Source organism: Muntiacus reevesi, chromosome 3 (genome assembly GCF_963930625.1).
Source record: "Muntiacus reevesi chromosome 3, mMunRee1.1, whole genome shotgun sequence".
In the NCBI taxonomy this organism is placed as follows: Eukaryota; Metazoa; Chordata; class Mammalia; order Artiodactyla; family Cervidae; genus Muntiacus; species Muntiacus reevesi.
Window position 1 is genome coordinate 173845169 of NC_089251.1, and position 21122 is coordinate 173866290.

General features: G+C 45.3%; 1 protein-coding gene across 2 annotated transcripts in view; it reads right to left on the reverse strand.

Moving 5' to 3' along the window:
• Window positions 1–21122, reverse strand: part of SASH1 (SAM and SH3 domain containing 1) — a 185687-nt gene that overhangs the window by 85182 nt on the left and 79383 nt on the right. For both annotated transcript variants that reach the window (XM_065931175.1, XM_065931178.1), the window contains exons 3-4: window positions 14917–14967; window positions 14745–14794 (exon numbers count right to left, since the gene is read on the reverse strand). In XM_065931175.1, the coding sequence (XP_065787247.1) occupies window positions 14745–14794; window positions 14917–14967 (101 nt within the window). The remainder of the gene's footprint in view (window positions 1–14744; window positions 14795–14916; window positions 14968–21122) is intronic.

Below are 21122 nucleotides of genomic sequence, written 5' to 3' on the forward strand. Positions count from 1 at the left end.
CTCTTCGTCACATCCTTGCACCTTCTGCGTGTGTAGCCACCAGGCCGCTGCTGACGTTTTCCCTGTCCTTTGTCATTCCGCAGGCTGGTCTGACTCTGCCCCCGGATTGCTTCACATCCTTCCTCCTTTTGATTCACAGCTTTATCTGAAGTGACACATAGGCACCTGCTAGTGACGCGCCAGCTGCAGGCAGCGCTGCCAGAGACCCCACGACCACAGCCGACCTCCGCCAGCATCCTCTGAGCAGACCCCGAAATCCGCTGGTGCCTGAGACGCGGAGCAGAAGCACGGAGCTTCCACCCGACCGACAAGAAGCCGGTTTGGGCAGAGATTCATAAAGCTGGCTGCCTGGGAACCCCTGGGAAACTTGTGACAGGCTCCACAGTTCCACATTTGGGGAATCCAATTCACTGGAGCTGGGCGAGGCCTGACGGTTTGTCTTCAGCAAACTCCCCAGCTAGCTCTGATGAGGGGATGTGCTTGGATCCCCCAGGCCATAACCCAGGAGAGAGTGGACTCTCCTCCTTTCGTCCTCCAAAATGCAGAAAGCCATAATCCCAGTGAGATTTTCAGAAAAGAATACAGAATACACTAAGATAAAACAAGCAGCCAGTAGGCTTCAAGGGTTAACCTTCTGCGAGGTTTTGTTTGGAGAAAGATTTTAGACAAGGTTGAGGGCAGGGGCCAGCCTGGACTCGGGGAGCTGCGGTGAACTTGTAGTCGGTCAGCTGAGCTCAGCTGGATGACGTTTCCCCAAAATCCCTTCACCGCACGGTTCTGGGTCAGTGTGAGGCTTCACGTGAGATGCAGAAGCAGAAGCAGAAGCAGAAGCGGTTTTCTCTTTGGGCTGCAGGGTCAGTGCAGGGCAGCAGGCCCTGAGCTGGGGCTGATGCATGTGGCAGGGTGTCCCCTGGGTCACTGGATAGCAGACGGCCCGCAGGGATCACATGCCTGCCCAGGGTCTCCAATCCTGGCCTGTGGTTTGTCTCCATCCCGAGGAAGGACGCCAGCAGCCCCTCCTGCAGGTTCCTGATGCTGGAGGATGGCTGGTCAGTGGTGAGGATGACTGGGTCTCAGCCCATCCTTATAGGTGGCCATCTATCTGTCCTCTGTCCCCAGTTGCACTGACTTCAGGCCACATCACTGGACACAGAGGGACAGCCTCACCAGGCTGTGGAACCAGCCCCCACAGACACAGTAAGTCCAAAATGCTAGAACAACATGATCACAGTGTCTGCTTCTCTCACAGACCCCTGACTGATGGGGGAATTTATGAGGGTCTCAGCCCCACCCACCCATCCCTGAAGGGGTGGACCGTCCCTCCTCCAGGCCCTAATCACTGTACCCACAGGGTACACATCACTGCGTCTTGTCTCCTTCAGGCTGTCAGAAGACAGCAACCTTCCCTAGCCTGTTCACCCTCCCGGGGCCGAGCACATGTGTCCAGACAGCAGAAACGTGAAAACTGTTTATTCAATTAAAGGACATTTGCTGCCTAGTCCATCGCTAGTCTTCCCCACATGCGTCCATCGTTACGAGGTCCCCATGATGGAGTCTATGATAAAAGGCCTGATGCTGGCGGATCAACAGGTCTGGATTGGAGTTCCACCTCTGCCTCTCTCAAAGTTCATAATCATGATCATACTGTGTCATCTAGTCATCTAGTCTTTCTTGGTTTCCTTATCTGCCAGCTACCAGCTACATTAGAGTTTTGTTAGGAGGTTTTACACACAAGTTGTAGGCTTGCTGCCTTCCCTACTCCCGCCAGGATGCGTGTTCAGTCACTTTAGTCATGTCCAACTCTCTGCGACCCTATAGACTCTGGCCCGCCAGACTCCTCTGTCCATGGGATTCTCTAGGCAAGGATACTGGAGTGGGTTGCCATGCCCTCCTCCAGGGGATCTTCCTAACCCAGGGATCGAACCCACGTCTCTATGCCTCCTGCATTGGCAGGCGGGTTCTTTAGCCACTTGCCAGGATAGGAATGCTATTTAGGTACGGGCAGCCCCCTCCTCCCCCACCGTCCTCCCTGGCCTAGTGTCCCGGTCACCTGTCCTGCAGGACAGACAATAACCAGCGGCCACCTCCGCATAGTACATACCTCCTGGCAGTCGCTGGATGCAGCCCAGGCGCGTGGCCTGAAGCTGGGCAGGGTCAGCCGGAGGGTCGCTCACCAGGCGGAGCTCAGGGCCATATAGAGCCTTCGGAGGGGAACAGCTGAGGAGGGGAATTCTAACACAGCTGCTTTTGCTCCGAGCCCGTGTTCTGGAATGCTGAGCCCCTCAAGTATGCTGCGCGACGGAGCGCACACGTGCGCGGCACAGACCCACCCGCACAAACACATATTTCAGCACGCTGTGAGCACACGGGCTCTGAGAGCTGTGGCTGTCTCCCAGCCCTGCCCCTGCCCCCCAACCCCTGGGGCTCTGAAGGGACAGGAGCGCCCAGGTAGGAGGGCACAGGCTAAGTGGCTGTGGCCACCACGAGCTGCGTGTCCGACGCCGTTTAGTGAGGTGGACGGTGAAAGCCACAGCCGCACTGCGTGCAGAGCGCTGCCCTACCTAATGCAGGGTGTGTGTGTGTGTGTGTGTGTGTGTGTGTGTGTGTGGCTGGGGTAGGGGGAAGTAGGGAGACACAGCCTGTACACGGGCAGGCATGGCACTGCATTATTTCACATACCCACTCTCGGAAAGAGCTTTTATTCTGCACATTTTATCACTCTGGAACCCGAGGCTTGGAGAATTTAACTCCCACAACTAGAAGAGCTTAAATTCATACCCTGTGCAATACCAAAGCCGACATTAGCAACAGAAACATGGAGAGTCCACGCAATGTTGGTGGGTACAGAGCAGGCTTTGCATTTGGTCAGAGAGTGAGAAATGGCCCAGACTAGAAATGGAACCCGGAGACCCTGACTCAAACTCACCGCCATGTCCCTGGGAGCTGAAGCCGGAGGGCTGACCGTCACAGCCAGAGTGGGGGCCCAGGCCCTGGACAGTGACCTTGCTCTTAGGCCCACAGCCTTGGCAGATAGCTGCATGCTTGCAAGCTAAGTCGCTTCAGTGGTGTCCGACTCTGCAACTCCATGGACTGTAGCCTGCCAGGCTCCTGTGTCCATGGGATTCTCCAGGCAAGAATATTGGAGTGGGTTGCCATGCCCTTCTCCAGGGGATCTTCCCAACCCAGGGATTGAACCAGTGTCTCCCATGGCTCCTGCATTGCAGGTGGATTTTTTACCCCTGAGCCACCAGGGAAGCCCTGGCAGACGGCTGCTAGTCAACTAATTAAAGCAAAAGAATATGGACTACATATGCCTATGCCTGGCTCTTGGAGCAACCTATTTATTGGGCTGACCAAAAAGTTTGTTCGGGTTTTCCCGTTACATCTCCCGGAAAAACCAAAAGGAACTTTTTGGCCAACCCAGTATTTTCTGAAACCTAAGCTTGCTGTCTGCTATCTTCCCTGCCTGGTTTATTCCAAGGACGAGACACTGGGAGCCCGAGGCGCCCCGGGTGCTGTTCTGATAAGGCCACAGTGCCTGCCGCCCTTTCCTGGGGGGACCATGGGGACACGGTGAGACGCACCCCCCTGAACTGGGCAGAACCGACTCATGAGCTACCCTGAAGGATGACGGACCTCCACAGGCTTCCTCACCCCTCACACATGCACGTTCCCCACGGGAAAAAGCTGGTGTTCCCCTCCCCGCCCCACAGCCCCGCGACAAACAGGATGCGGAAACAGGATGCGTTAGTCTCAGCTCCAGGGATCACCGCTCGACCTGGATTTCTTAACAAATTCCCCGGCCTCATCAGCAATTCTCACTGCCTCTATCTGGTCTGAAGGAGGATTTAGCAATCACCCTGCAGACGGGTTTCTAGCACTGCCATTTGCCCAGCAGAAGCAGAGGCCTGGCTCATCACGCAAGGGACCACAGCCCCTGTCCTCAGGGGAATTCCAGAAACAGATGATGCCTGAGCCCCTTCCTCAAGCCCAGTCCCTGGGAACCAGCTAACTGAGGAAGAGGGAGGAGGTTCCACTTAGAAAAGAAACTTTCTGATTTCTTACACATTTCAAGGAGGTTGGACACAAAGTTGTCGAGAATTGGATTCACAGTATTTTTCCTATAAGTTGTAGCAAACACATTTTCTTTCCAATGTGTACTTTCCTTTTGTTTATATGAAATATCCCAAATAGGCAATTCTATACAGACATAAAGTAGATTAGAGGACTAGGGGTCATCAGAAGACAGAGCAGTGATTGTTAAAGGACACGGGTTTCTTTCTGAGAAGCTGAAATGTTCTATATTGACAAGATGATGGTGACACATACCCGTGGATACAGTGAACACCTGTGGACTGTAAACTTTGAAAAGGTGACCAGTATGGTCTGTGCACTGCATTTCAACTAAGCTGTTTAAAAAAAGAAAACGGATGGCCCCACAAAAACCTGTAATACAAATGTTCAAAGCAGTATCATTCATAATAACTGAAAAGTCAAAACAACCCTAAATGTCCATCAATCGATGAATGGATAAGCAGAATGTGGCACATATATACAACAAAAAGGAATGAATGTAGGAAAGCTTTGAAAACATTATGCTCAGTGAAATAAGCCAGTCACTTAAACCGTGTATGACCCCATTTCCATGAAATGTCAGTAACAGGCAAATCTATAGAGACAGAAAGCTGATTAGTGCCTGTTCAGGGGAGAGGAAGATGGGAGAATTCAGTGGAGACAGCTGAGAGACACAGGATTTCTTTGTGAAATGACAGAAATACTCCAAAATTGATTGTGGTAATGGCTGCAAAACTCTATACACCCTAAAATCCACTGAACTTTACACTTTTTAACAGGTGAGTTATGTGGTATGGTGAACTATATCTCAAAGCTGTTACTAAGAATAAAATAAACGCACTTTACCAACACAATTGCAGGTTTAAAAAGTTTTGAGGATTTTTAAAATTACTATAATATTTTGTTTGTTTCTCCATATCATGCCTTTATTGGAGATGCTATGTGATCTGTTACTTCTATTTAACAGAGGAAGGAAAATCTGAGATGACTTGCACAAGACTGCAGAATGGAATTGAGTGCGGAGGGAAGGGGCAATTTTTACAAAGAGATCTGGGGACATGTGGAAACGACTGTTCTCTCTGCCACATGTTTTTTTTTTTAAATGCTTTTAACAGGTGTCTTCTTATGGCTAATATTCACAAACAAAAAGCACTTACTTCATATTACACTGCTAACATTTTAGGGAGATGCTGGAATATGCTAGCTAACAGATGAGACTAAAGTAGGTCTTCTGTATCAAAGTCTTGGAAATAATCCACTTTTAGTTTTATTTCAAAGTCCTGGGGGTAAATGAATTTGATGCACTTATTTAATGAGCACTTGTTCTATGTAAACCACTCTTCTGGATGTTATAGAAACTCCAAAGAGAGGAAGAGAGTGCGCTCACGGCCTCAAGGAGTCCATGATCATGCTAGGCTGGGTGGGAGCAGAAAAGTCCACAAGTGGTTAGGGGTTTCCCTGATGGCTCAGCGGTAAAGAATTCACCTGCAATGCAAGAGAGGCAAGAGAAGCAGGTTCAATCCCTGGGTCAGGAAGATCCCCTGGAGGAGAACATGGCAGCCATTCCAATATTCTTGCCTGGGACCGAGGAGCCTGGTGGGCTACAGTTCATAGGGTTCCAAAGAATCGGACATGATTGAGCAACTGAGCATGAACAAGGGGCTAGAGCAAGGGGCGAGGGCATGAACTTGGGTCAGACAGAACAGACACTGATAACAAACAAGATTGTTGGGCACTTATTAGATTCTTAATAGCTTCCTAAAGCTTCCCTGGTAGCTCAGCTAGTGAAGAATCCGCCTGCAATGCAGGAGACCACGGTTAGATTCCTGGGTCAGGAAGATCTCCTGAAGAAGAGATAGGCTACCCACTCCAGTATTCTAGGGCTTCCCTGGTGGCTCAGCTGGCAAAGAATCTGACTGCAATGCGGAAGACCTGGGTTTGATCCCTGGGTTGGGAAGATCCCCTGGAGAAGAGAAAGGCTACCCACTCCAGTATTCTGGCCTGGAGAATTCCATGGACTGTATAGTCCATGGGGTCACAAATAATCAGACACAACTGACTTTCACTTTCACTTTCTATAGCATACTGAAGGAAGTACTTTACTGATTATCCTCACTTTATAGTCATGAAATTTGTAGATAAAAAGATTAATTAACTAGCCAAGAGTTGCAGAGCTAGAAGAAAGAGCCTGGATTTCAACCCAGAGAATTTGGTAACCCCAAGGCTATAATGGCACTTCAACTGGATTGGGATTTTTGTTTCTTGCTCTGGAACCTTAGACAAAGTAATTCCCCTCAAAAGTAGCACATACCTCAGTGAGTTCATGAAACATTAAATGATCAAAGTACAATAAAAGTGACTAGCACCAGTGTCCAATACACAGAAATAACCCAAGGTTATTACAATGCTATAGTGTTAACAACAATGATGATGATGTTACATGAGACAGTATATAAAGAGACATCAAATGTTCCTGGATTCCAAGTGGTAGAAAGAATACAGCCAGCAAGGGGACTGAGAAAGCATTCAAGGAGAAGCGATCCTTAAAACAGGACTTAAAAGAAGGAAATGCTTTCTGGTCAGGAACATCAGACAACTCAGGAGGTATTGAAAACAAGCTCCAAGGCCTGGAGCTGGGCCATGTGGCTGGGAGATGGGAAGATGAAGCAATAAAGATGGGCCGGGTCTCTATTGGGGGGTGATGATCACCAAGGTGAAAACCTGAAGAGATCCTAATTTATAAGTGTCCCTGCGGGATCTCAGCATCCTCTCGGTGTGCTGGGACCTAATCATATTTCAGGGAGTAATTTCCTGAATTACTCTTTTCCAGTTCACCAGAAGAGTGTTAAGGGTCTCCCTTGGAGTAGTGAAGATGAAAAAGAGGGAGCTGGGTCAAGTTACAGAAGTATCAAGCAACAAGATTTGGCAGAGGTCTTAGAATCATGAATGAAACGCAGAAATAATAATGTAAAGCTCTGTAAAGTGCAGAAAGTAGTCGCTGAGGAAAAGGGGGAACATACAGTCAGAGAACAGGTAGTCACAGAGAGAAGGAAGAAGGATTAGAGGAGCGCTAAGTTCTACCATAAGAACGTGCAGCTTGGGGTGATTGGAATGGCAATGAGCAGACAACCAGTAAGAGCTTGAAACAGGCACGTCACCAGCATGGGGGAAAGGTCAGAGGGAGAGGTATAGATTCCACATGGGGGACCAGAGACAGTAGTTCAAAGCCATGGGTGGGTATAAATATCTTGGGAGAGCTTGCAGGCTGGATAAAAGCTCCAGCAGGATAGCCAGAGTAAGGGGTGGGAGGAACACAGGGAGCTGCCAAAGAGTGGGCATAAAGTGAGGGGGAGAAACTGGAAACCACAATGTCACAGACACGCACACACTCTAAGGCTGGAGAGAGCAATGTGACCAAGAGAAAATGTGAGCCAAATGCAACAAGCATCTAAGGGCAGGGGGGGATTGGACCTTGGGAAGATCATCTCAGCAGGGAAGGAAGAGAGGAATTCAGCTTTGGGGGGAAAGTTCAGCGCTAAGCGGGGGAGAGAAATGGAATTATGGGAGGATGGCGAGATTCTCACAGGGTGGAAAGGAGGCAAGCATTTTTTCGAGTGTGTGCTCACTCTCCCACTCACTCATTTATCCAAAGTCTTTTATGTAAAAGATCCTGGGCGAGCCCATAACTGCTGCCCGCTGCTCCCCCAGCAGGAGTGCTCAGGGGTGACGGAGCCCAGGGGCAGGATGCTCTACCTCCACTCTGCAGACTAGGGAGGACTTCCGGAAGAGGCAGGACCAGAACTGAGCTGTTATGGGTGAATGAAGCTGGCACAGTTGAGGGGGGCTGGGGAGGATGGTGAGGGTGACAGACAGGACACCCCACCAGGAGGAGCAGGATGAGGCTCAGGGTCCATGGGAGAATGTGGTCCATCTGGGAGTCTGCAGGAACTTCACCTGCCTGAAGAGCAGATCAAGGGAGGAGATGGCCAGGCAGGCAGAGCGCAGGTTAGGAGGGGAGCAGAGGGAGAGGCAGGCAAGACCAGGAAAGCAGGCAATCAGGTGAGTAGGTGAGACCAGGCAGGAGGTGAGGCAGAGCAAGGGGGACCAGGGTGTCTTCCCTGGAATCAAGATGCAAAAGGAGGGAAAGACAGATTTTTGAGCCAGCGGGGGCTGTGGGAAAGAAAGTTGACACTTTCAGGAGTTACCAGCTTGCCAGATGAAACAGATGAAACAATTTGAAGAGTGAAGCAAAGTTCAAATGGAACAAATGCTTGCATAGAACATTCATAAACTCTATTCTATGCATTTTATCTGACCACAGAACACTGCCCCCACTGTATCTATCTTCCTCTTCCATCACACTGCTACATATTTTTGGACTTTTTCACCATGAAATAGTTGAAGTGTAGTCACAGGTAATGAAAGAAAGGGAAACTAAATCAGCGAATTTTCAACTCTAGTGAAAGACTTAGGAGAAAAGAACTTATAAATATCAGCGAAGGTGAAGTGTTGAGATTTATTTTGGCCCCTGCTGTCTCTATAGATAAATTTAAGAGACCCAGTATATATAAGAATAAAATTTGCTCCTACTTCCAAGGGAACATCTGAAGTGGAAGTTTTAACTGCTGTTATTCACAGAATGCTAATGAATGCATTTACTTCTCACCTCTCCATTTGCATAAGCAATATAACAAGTACTTTAGAATTAGACCTTCAAGGTTAGAAGCATGAATGTTTAAGTGGGATTCAATCTGGGCTCTGTCACCTGTTAGTTATGTAAACATGGGCAACTTATCAACCCCTCTGTGCCTCAGTTTCTGCATTTGTCAATAGGAAAAACAATACCGAGAACATTGGACTATGTCACAGCTGATGCTCAGAGAACAGCTGCTGTGGGAAGAAATGAGTGGGGCAAAGTGGAGAGTGCTGGACAGGGTTTCTAGAAAAGCTCTGTAAATGATGTACCTTTGGCTTTTTTACCTTTGTGAGATGTCAGGGGAGTTTGTAATTTCCTCGGTTCTGTCCCGCCACAGCAAAAATTTGAAGTGACGGACAGACCAGGGTTACAGCTCGGAGTTATAGCTCAGTTTAATTTTGGCAAGCAAAGGAAAATACATCCTCGAGGCAGGAGGGCGGGCCGACCCAAAAGACACCAACAAAAGCCTGCGGCTCAATTTCGGCTCCTCTTTTTATATGTTTTCTCTTCTCCCCTTGAGCCTGCCCTAAGTAACTCGGGCTAGCCAGGAGGGCTGTGTGCTTCACCTGAGGTTCTCATTCCGGGTTCTCAGACCTTCCTTTGTTCCATTTTCACAGGTTTTCCCCTTTCTTTGTCTTTGAGCCTCTGCTATTTTGGACTCCATTTTCCTATTCTAAGTACGGAACACCTTTTAACTTCTCCCCTTCGCCCTGCCTCTCCTTCCCCCCTGGAAAATGCAGCGGCACTTTAAAATGGAGGAAGGAAGGAAGGAAGGAGGGAGGGACAAAGGAGGCAGGGAGGTAGGGAAAAGGCAAGGAGTGGGGGGAAAGGACCGTCTGAGTTCCAGAAGGCTTGCTTGAGCTGCAGTGCCAGTCCTGGACCTGCCCATGAACATGAGTGTATCTAGTGAAACTTCCCTTAGTTAACAATACTACTCGTCAGGTTTTTCTGTTATCTCGAACTAAACTCTGTTGACTGAAAGAAACACGCACAACCTAAAAGCTGCAAGTTAAGTTCAATTTGAAGATCTCACTGAGGACTATACAGCTCAGGGCACAGCTGCTCAGAGAGCTCTGAGGCCTGATCCTGGGAGACCAGGGAGGAACCAGGATAAACAGGGATGTTTCTTTCCCCACAGAGGGTGAAAGATCAAAAGACTGAACATCAAAAGATTACTACTAATCACCAAAAAAAGCCACCCATATATATTAAGTTAATTGTTTTCACGACTTTCAACAAACTGTGGAAAATTCTTATAGAGATGGGAATACCAGGCCACCTGACCTGCCTCCTGAGAAATCTGTATGCAGGTCAGGAAGCAACAGAACTGGACATGGAACAACAGACTGGTTCCAAATAGGAAAAGGAGTATGTCAAGGCTGTATATTATCACCCTGCTTATTTAACTTATACGCAGAGTATATCATGAGAAATTCAGGGATGGATGAAGCACAAGCTGGAATCAAGATTTCAGGAAAAATATAAATAACCTCAGATATGCAGATGACATCCACCCTTATGGCAGAAAGTGAAGAGGAACTAAAGAACTTCTTGATGAAAGTAAAAGAGGAGAGTGAAAAAGTTGGCTTAAAATCCAATATTCAGAAAACTAAGATCATGGCATCTAGTCACATCATTTCATGGCAAATAGATGGGGAAACAACGGAAACAACAGACTTTATTTTTTTGGGCTCCAAAATCACTGCAGATGATGACTGCAGTCATGAAATTAAAAGACACTTGCTCCTTGGAAGAAAAACTATGACCAACCTAAATAGAATATTAAAAGGCAGAGACATGACTTTGCTAACAAAGGTCTGTCTAGTCAAAGATATGGTTTTTCCAGTAGTCATGTATGGATATGAGAACTGGACTATAAAGAAAGCTGAACGCTAAAGAATTGATGCTTTTGAACTGTGGTGTTGGAGAAGACTCTTGAGGGCCCCTTGGACTGCAAGGAGATTAAACCAGTCAATCCTGAAGGAAATCAGTTCTGAATATTCATTGGAAGGACTGATGCTAAGGCTGAAAACTCCAACACTTTGGCCACCTGATGTGAAGAACTGACTCAATGGAAAAGATCCTGAGGCTGGGAAAGGTTGAAGGCAGAAGGGAGGGGACGACAGAGGATGAGATGGTTGGATGGCATCCCCAACGTGATGGACATGAGTTTGAGTAAGCTCTGGGAGTTGGTGATGGACAGGGAGGCCTGGCGTGCTGCAGTCCATGGGGTCGCAGAGTCGGACACGACTGAGCGACTGAACTAAATGAACTAAATGAACTAAAATGGGAAGATGCAGGAATCTGTGCTGTTTGAAATTATTCCTTAGGTATGCATCTTAACATGGCCGGGATCCAAAGCACAGAGTGCCTCCAGTTTTTCCTCCATACAAAAGTCCCTGGGGTGAGGGCTGGGGGCTCTGCAATGGCTGATGGCTCCACCTTTACAGACCTGTTGTGGAGGGAAACATTTCTTGCCCGCACCCATTCCATAGAGATACAGTTATAAAAGATATTTTCCAACAAAAATTCTTTCTCTCAGTTATTCTTGAGAATAACTGGTGAGTAACAAGAAACTTTAATAAGCATTCACCTTTTTAATCAGTCAACACAAATCCAAGATTGGTGTAATAAAGTGGATAGTCTCATCAATAGGCCATGTAAATAGATATAAATAGAAGAGCTCTGGCGGCCTTCTTTAGTATATTCTCAGTGAAAGCATACGGAGGGCCTACAGACTGTAAGAAAAAAAGGATGAATGGGGACTTTGTCAGACTGCGGGGGGCGGGGGGTAGCAGCTGGCAGGTCCATATTCCATCCCCCCACCTCTCTCTCCCCATCCATGCATCCGTCCATCCTTTCACCAGGCAGGTCCTGCATATCTCAGACATAAAGACTCTGCCTGCAATGCAGGAGACCCAGGTTCAGTCCCTGGGTCGGGAAGATACCCTGGAGAAAGGAATGGCTACCCACTGCAGTATTCTTGCCTGGAGAATTCCATGTCCAGAGGAGCCTGGGGGGCTACAGCCCATGGAATCACAAAGTCGGACATGACCAAGAGACACTACATATCTAAAGACCAGAGTCCAAGGAGCTTGACCTGTCAGGGTGCTCAGGTGCTGTCCTGCCAGGTATATCAGAATTCTCACTGCTGGTCTCCCCAGATAACCCACCTCCTGGGTCTTTTCTGGCCAGAGCTACAGTACTGTAACTTGAAGACTTTAAATGCTGTTAAATGCAAAATACCACTGAGAGAGGTGATGATTTGCATTATAATTAATGCCTGATACCTTCCTTAGAACACGTTTTCACTGGGGGAGAAGGAAGGACAGGTGCTGAGGCTCCTGAGACAACTGTGTGTGGAGGAGACAGTGGCTCTGGAAGCCAGGAGCCCCCAGCGCCAACACCTCAGCTCCCACATTTCCTGGTGTCACCTATGCCTCTGCTCCTAAGGTGGTGCTGCTGTTGATCTTGTGTTTACTGAGTTCTCTTGCCTTTTGAATAAAAAAGTAGAAGAAACCTTCTGCCAATTAAACAACACTGCTGACTCAGAAGGGTATTATGGTTGGCAGATACTTTGTAGTCACTAACCAGACAACCAACTGGTTTGCCAGGTCATCCTCCAGGGCCTGCAAAGTTACCAGCAAGCATCTTCATTTGCAGAATAGCAGGATGCATTCCAAACTATTTACAAGCACACGGGAGTGTACAGAAGAGAGAGCCGAAGCAAACAAATCTGTGAGTCGAAGTACAAGTCACATGGGAGCTCATCACAAAATTCTTGAAACTTTTCTGTAAATTAAAATTCTTTTCAAAAGTTTTTTTTTTTTTTTTTTAATTAAAAAAGTATTATCGTTTTCAAAAACCACTGAAAGGGAAATGGAGGAAAAGATGTATGGAAACCTTCAAATTATTTAGAAACAACTAAATTTAAGGAAACCATTTACTAGAACATGGGCTTCCTGGGTGGTTCAGTGGTAAAGAACTGGCCTGCCAACGCAGGAGACGCAGGTTCAATCCCTGGGTCGGGGAGATCCTCTGGAGGAGGAAATGGTAACCCACTCCAGTTTTCTTGCCTGGGAAATTCCATGGACAGAGGACCCTTGAGGGCTACAGTCCATAGGGTTGTAAAAGAGTCAGACACAACTGAGCAACTAAACAACAACAATTTACTAGAATAGAAGCAAAATGCCAGATGGGGCGGCTGGGGGTTGTCAACACCTGTGTGTGTGTGAGAGAGAGAGAGAGAGAGAGACAGAGAGAGAGAGAGAGAGAGAGAGAGAGAGAGAGAGAGAGAGAGAAATTTGTTAACCTCAGAAGGCTGTTAGTCTATCTCTGGACCACAAGAGTCATGCCATATTTTACTAAGTGGAGCACATAAACACGGAAAGAATGACTACCCACAATTGAGGGGAAGCAGAAACACCAGCCTAGCTAAGATGGGTATAAATTTGGTGAGTCACTTCCTCTTGGAGGAAAGGCAAAGATCTCTTGTCCCCCCATAGGTTCAGAGACTGAGAGATCACCTGAGTTCTCAGCCTGAGTCACGCCACAGAGGTAGCAAACCAGGTCGGAGGAGCCCACAGCCTCTCACGCAGAGTTTCTGCCCACCTTCAGTTCAACATCACCACACCTCCGATTTCAAAATCGAGGTCAACCCACATCTCTTGGCTACTTCAGCCCCCACACTGCTAAGTCCCCCGGAGAAGACATGCAACTCAGACAAAGGAAATTCAGACTTATCTCTCCACCTTGAGGGGGCAACGGCCTGGGATTTCTTCTGCTCATCACCCCCAGCACCCGCCAGGCCTGAAACCCAATCCGCTCAGCGAGGCTGGAGCTTTGGCAGGGCGGCCTCGGCTCCTGGAAGCCGCGTCCGTGCCAGCCGCACACACACGTGGACGGATTAGGCAGGGCTGTGCTGCAAAGCTCACACACACCCGCCCAACGTGTGCCCTTCATTCCAGAAATACTTGTGACGCCTAAACCACTTCTGTGCCTCCCTTGGCCTCAAACAGTCTAAGTGGCTCTGTGCCAGAGGAAGTATCTGTTTAAAGATGGGGACTTCTCAAAATTTCTTTACCTCAGAAGATCATAAATAGAACCTTTTAGCATACTATGATGGAATAAAGTAGAAAAGGGAAAGAAAAAAAATATTGCTTTTTTTTTCCTTAAGTGACCTAAAAGAAATACTGGAAATATAAACTATAACATAGAATTATCTTCCAGGAGAGTCAAGATTACAGGGTCCAAGTTAGGACGAGTAAGCCAAAAGGACTACCTTGAACGGGAAAGGTTAGCGAGCATTTACCATCTTCTGTGACAAGTGTTTATTCTTGTTTTAAGGTGGCTCCGTGGTAAAGAATCTGCCTGCAATGCAGGAGACCCGGGTTCGATTCCTGGGTCGGGAAGATCCTCTGGAGCAGGGCATGGCCACCCACTCCAGTATTCTTGCCTGGAGAGTTTCATGAACTGAGGAGCTGGGCAGGCTACAGTCCATGACAAAGAGTCAGACACAACTGACCAACACACACACACACACACACTCCAAAGCAAGGTGCAGAGGGGTACTGTAATCACTGTTGTACTCTGGAATGTATTATATTTTTGTACTTTGCTTCTTTATGACTTCCATCCTGTATCAAAAACCAGTGTAAAAGAAGAAAACCATTTTGGTTGACTTAGCTGTCTCTCCCTTTTCTCCATGCTCACTCTCAAATATTTCAGGTTCACTTACAACAAGGAGTGTGAAATCAATAACACTTTGCAGAAGCCTTGGGCATCACCAATTGAATTACAGAACACACTCATCCACCTACATACATGTACACACACACACACACGCAGGGAAAATAAACTTCAAGTTCCACAGTACATACACAGTATGCATACAATCACCTATCCCATTTCCGTCAGAAAGGACCTAAAAGACACCCTAGAAATTCTGCTCCAGGACAAAAGGAGGAAAACTTACTTTCTTTCCACTTCTGGTGTTGACACCGCACTGCAGAAGCCAAGTGACTCCTAGGAGAGAAGATCCGGAGGGTCAGTGCAGGCAGAACAGCAGGCTTCATCTCATTTTTACATAATACCACTTTTAAAAACAGACAGAAGCAAAAATAGATGATTAAAGTCACTGTGCTTACTTCGATCTGGGACCGCAGCTGAAGTGACGTGGGGCTGGCTTCGGGTTTCTCCTAAAACAGAACAGATGCTGGTTTAATGAGACTTCCAAACGTGGCACACACCAGAAAAGACAAATAATGTGTAAGAAGAGATGGGGGAGAGTTGGGAAATGCTAGGTTACAGTGGGAGGAGATAAACAGATTTTCTGAAAAAAACTGTTTTTTTAAATGAGAGCCCTAGCCTTTTTAAAAGTGAACTGTTTTCCAAATTACACTGCTTGACACTGGTGACAATTTTATTGCGGAAGAGAAAGGCACAGTCTAACTGGAGAGTATGGAGAGTTAATGGTAAAATGATTTCCCGGATGACACTGGGCCGCCACAAAGACACAGAATTTACTACGATCCATTTGTGTCATGAAGTCATAAAGAAGAGGCAGGGGATTCAAAGGATTTTAGAGATAAAATTACAGAGGATAATACTCTCATTTCACAGTTTTAAAAAAACTGTACCCCTTCGAAAGAAAAAAAAAAAAGATACACCAGTTACCTGTGTTTAAAAAATATATTGAAATAAACAGGATAATGACATTATTAGAAGTGTTATGGCATACTATCAAAAGGTGAGTTAAATAAGTAAACAGAGCACCACACTGATATTTTTTCATAACTAGAGAAAAGCTTTAAACGTAAATACGTGCTAAAGCAAAGATTCACACCAAAGTCTGGTCCAAGACCAGGGTGGTCCAAGATCAGTCCCCGGCTGATCAGTAAGTCATAAACAGGAAAATGGACAGTTTTAGAGGAAGGAGTAATATCACCAACATTATACAAGCTTGAAATATCAAATTATGAAAGTTTTCCGATAATCCTATTGTGTTCTTAAAGATCACCAAAAAAAAAAAAGATCACTACCTTCTTCAGGACTACATGGGTACTATGTGAAGACTGTTTTCTTAGTTAACATTAGTCAGTTAACATTCAGGAAATGGACAAAGATCATCTCAAATTACAAATTCTCACTTGCATCTAATTGTTTTTTTTGTTTGTTTGTTTGCCCATTTCATCTTTAACACAATTACGAATCTAGACCAATATTTTAAAATGCAGCAATGAAATGTAACTCTGAACAAAAGTATAAATGTAAACAAGGTAACAGGAATCTGGTACAAATATAGAAGATAAAATGAGTATTGGAGTGGTTACATCTGAGAATGGGGTGATGTGGATAAGCAGACCACAGGAAAAAACTGTTTTAATGGACTGGCAACCCACTCGACTCCAGTTCCAGGACCTCATTTGCTATGAGGAAATATCAGAGTGGTGTGAAGTCCCACTGAACTTCTCTCTGGTTAACATGCTCCTGGTCTGTATTACCACTTTTGTTTATAATGATCAAATATATATTCTATTGTAATAAAACAATGTATGGAAATGTTTGAGTTACATTCTAAGTCTGATTGGTATGATGTCAGACTCAAGTGCAATCAACAAAAGGGACATGTATTTTGGAGGTTCTTGGTGCTTAGAAAACAATCTGATGCCCTGATATCGAACCTTTTAGCATCAGTGCATAGAGAAATTTACAAACTTCAACTGTAGGAAGTAAGCAAAGGTATAGTTTGCAATTTTTTCATCCTAAGTCTTCCCATTCAGGAGTTGGTATAGAAGCCTCAGAATTATGACACAACTCTATTAGTTCCTCTGAAATTTTCTCTGAAATTGTCCTTCTAGCACCCAAATCCATACCCATCAACACAGAGTAACGGATTCAACTCTTCGTGCCTCTGTTCTTAACTGTCTTGATACTCCAAGTCTCTACTTACAAGATAATGCAGACCCTGATAAGAAATTACCTGCTTTTATTGTACATTTTTATCTGCACTTTTCTAATAAATTTTATTTATTGGTGCATCACTTGCTACTCCACATAATAAACACAATATTTATGGTTTATTATGCAAAACATACCCATGCCTGCATACAAAGCTGATGCTTGTTAACAATCATATTAAATGTTTGATGATCTGGAACTAATAATCTAAAACAATTCATTTTCACGTGTTAGTTTGTCACTTATAACAGACATTTGATTGTGCTGAAGCTACTTAGGAAATTGGTTGGGGGTGTAAGTTTGATGTATAATGTATTACAATTCACCCCATTAAAATAATGGACCCAGTTAGTTTCCATGCAGAACATCTGTTTCATCAGGAACAGAAAATGTTGAACAGGAGATCTCGCACTGTGATTGTTTCTAGTGCTTTTCCACCCACAGAGCATGCCACAAATAATGTGATTCAGAGCAAACATTATAAATTTCATCTCTCAAGGAGAGACAATCATCATTATAATGAGGGATTTCTTAGACTAAATGTACCCTAAAGTAAAAAATGCTACAAAAGTGAGGAGAAGGTTGTAAAATTACCCACTAAGTTAAGGACCTATATGATGCTTGGTGAGAAAACAGAATGCGCTATTTGGCAAAATTCTACTATTATGATATTGATAGATGTCACATGATATTAATGACAAACATGCAAAAGACTACCACTCTGTCATGCACTTGTGAATATGATGAAAGCCTTGTGAGCCCACCATTGAACCTAAGAAATAGAACATCACAATAAAGAGTTAAAGCTAGCAGGTACTGATGTACAGTTGGATAAAACACCTGTGCAGAGCATGAGACAGGTTTGGAAATGTGTCATACACACTTGAGGGGAAAAGTGCTGGACAGTTTTTTATTCTGTTTAGCACTAAAAAAGAAATAGATTTCTTCCACTGCACAATGTGAAATGAAACGGTGTGAAAGAGCCAGGCAGAAAGAGCGCCGTGACTGGTGCATGTATACATACACGGATGCAGCAATACGGGTACTGCTTACATAATAAAGAAGGATGGATTCAGGTCAAAGTGGGCAGAGAATGTGCAGATACACGGATGGACCTAGAGATTATCATTCTAAGTGAAGTAAGTCAGGTAGAGAAAGTCAAATACCTGATAATATCACTTATATGTGAAATCTACAAAAATGATACAAATAGACCTGTTTACAAAACAGAAACAGGCTCATAGAAAGCAAATTTAAGGCTACGGAAAAGGGAGGGAAGGAGGAATAAATTAGGATCTTGGGATTAACAGGTACACACCACTATATATAAAATACATAAAGAAAGGTCCTACTGTATAGCACAGGGAACTATATTCAATATCCTGGGAGAAACCGTAATGGAGAAGATTCTATATTCTTTTCAAATACATAAACACACACATGCACATATATAACTGGATCACTTTGTGGTACACTAGAAACTAACATGACATTGTAAATCAATTATACTTCAACTTTAAAAAATTAAAAGAACTATTAAAAAAAAAAAAAAAAAAAGAATGGGCATTGAAAGGCTCCTTAACATCCTCCTTCCTTGTCCCATTCTCAGGTTAGGCTGCCCTCTTATCCACTCCTGATTCAGCCAGAGTAATGAGGGGAATAAGCTATGGTTTTTCCAGCAATCATGTGTGGATGAGAGAGTTGGACCATAAAGAAAGCCAAGCGCCGAAGCATTGATGCTTTTAGAGCCACGGTGTTGGAGAAGACTCTTGAGAGTCCCTTGCACGTCAAGGAGATCAAACCAGTCAATCCTAAAGGAAATCAGTCCTGAATATTCACTGGAAGAACTGATGCTGAAGCTGAAGCTCCAATACTTCGGCCACCTGATGCAAAGAACTGGCTCACTGGAAAAGACCCTAATGCTGGGAAAGATAGAAGGCAGGAGAAGGGGATGACAGAGGATGAGATGGTTGGATGGCATCGCTGACTCGATGGACATGAGTTTGAGCAAGCTCTAGGAGTTGGTGATGAACAGGGAAGCCCAGCATGCTGCAGTCCATGGGGTCACAAAGAGTCAGATATGACTGAGCGACTGAACTAAACTGAATGAGGGGAATGACACCACCCTAATGGCACAAAGAGAAGAGGAACTAACGAGCCTCTTGATGAAGGTGAGAGAGGAGAGTGAAAAAGCTGATTTAAAACTCAACATTCAAAAAACAAAGATCGTGGCCTCTGGTCCCATCACGTCATGACAAATAGACTGGGGAAAAATGAAAACAGTGACAGACTCAGTAGTGAAAGTGTGGAATTCTAACCACTAAACTGCCAGGGCATTCATTAGAAGGATTCTTGAACACCAATGATTGATTATTTCCACAATGGCTTCTGTATTTCTGAATCGGTGAAAACACCAATGATTATTCCTGCAAAGGCTTCTGTATCAAGTGTGAAAGCACATAATATTTTTATATTTTTAAGCATAATAACTATTCTAAAAAATTAAATCTGATAATAACTTTAGTTTTATCTCAACAATTAAAAACTTCTTAAGAGATATCAAAACTTAATTTCTCAAATTAGGCCATGCCCTGTTTAAAACATTTTCTTGAAGTTTAAAAACTTTTAATAACTAATGTCATAAAGCTATATGCAAGCAGCTTATGTTTAACAATAAAAGTCCATGATGATTTAAGAAATAATCTCATATTTATAGTTTGACTGAAAGAAACTAAAGCATAGTACTATATACTTTTTTTTAATAAAGGAATTAGATGACAAAAAAATTACTGGGGCAAAAAACCTCATATTCATCTCTTGTTAAATTGGACAATTTCTGGAAACAATTCCCTGAATGTTTATTATGTCTAACATGTATGTGCATGCATGCTAAGTTGCTTTAGTCATGTCTGACTCTACGACACTATAGACCGTAGCCTGCCAGGCTCCTCTGTCCATGGGATTCTTCAGGCAAGAATACTGGAGTGGGTTGCCAAGCTCTCCTCCAGGGGATCTTCCCAACTCAGGGATCAAATCTGCATCCCTTTGTCTCCAGCATTGGCAGGTGGGCTCTTTCCCACTAGCAGCCCCTGGGAAGCCCATGTCAAACACAAAAGCAAAAAAAAAAAAGTTTCAAGATGAAATAAGTGGTTTCTGAAAACCAAAACATGAGAGCATGTATGTGTTTCCACCTACTTGGGCATGTGCACACACACTCACACACACGCAACATACATACACATACCAACACACCCTGCGGTCACACCAGTGAACCAACCAGTAAAGTTGCTCAGCCGTGTCCGACTCTTTCCGACCCCATGAACTATAGCCTACCAGGCTACTGGAGTGGGTTGCCATTTCCTTCTCCAGGGGGTCTTCCCGACCCAGGGATTGAACCCAGGTCTCCCACATTACAGGCAGCCGCTTTACCATCTGAGCCACCAGGGAAGCAGTCACATCAGTTGAGGTCAAATAAGAAACTAAAGTTCTGACCTTCCATGGCTGGGTTTTCACTCTGAAGCGCCACACTCGTTGTGCAATATAACACCATCAAAATCCACTCAGGGCAGAATAGGGCCTGGAAAACAAGTACCCAGCCCTCACTCCCACACCAACCTAGCTTTCACGTTTTTGTGGAAATCCGCACCTCTCCCTCCCTTGATGCCGGCAGTGCTGGAAGCCAAAGGAACTTCCAGCTGAGAAAGCAAGAGGGATAAACCCATCTGCTTGTTCCAAAAGCAGGGAGGAAGAACACCAGGAGTCCACCAGCCCTGCTTAGCGCCAAGTTCTCCTCCTCCACCTCGGGAACAGGAAGAGGAAGGCGGAAAAAAGCAAGAGGGCTGTGTGCTTACAACTTTCAGCCACAAGTGAAATGCCACAGGCTCTTACCAATGCATTCGATGAACGGCAGCAACAAAGCTCTGAACTGCCGGGCAAAGGTGCTGCTGGTGGTCGACGTGGGCTTTCCTAGTGGTCCAGTGGCTGAGACTCCATACACTCAATGCAGGAGGCCTGGGTTCAATTCCTGGTCAGGGAACTAGATCCCACATGCCTTAACTAAACATCCCACTAAGCCCTAGCACAGCCAAATAAATACTTTAATTAATTAAAAAAAAAAAGACACATGTGGCATCCATCACTTAACAGGAAGCCCGAAATAATGGCATGTCCCTGCTGGCCAGGTATCCTCCCCTTGTCTGACTCCTCCATTCCAGCCCATCAATGTGGCATGTGTTCATTCTACCAGGTTTTACACCTCACTGTTTTCGTGGAAGTTTTCTCACTCCCATCACATTAGGAGATGCTGCTTCTCCCTTCTCCCAGCCAACGCATCTGCTCTCATAGACACCAGCTTCTTTGCCGTCCCCCTCACAGACCTGGACCACAATGCATG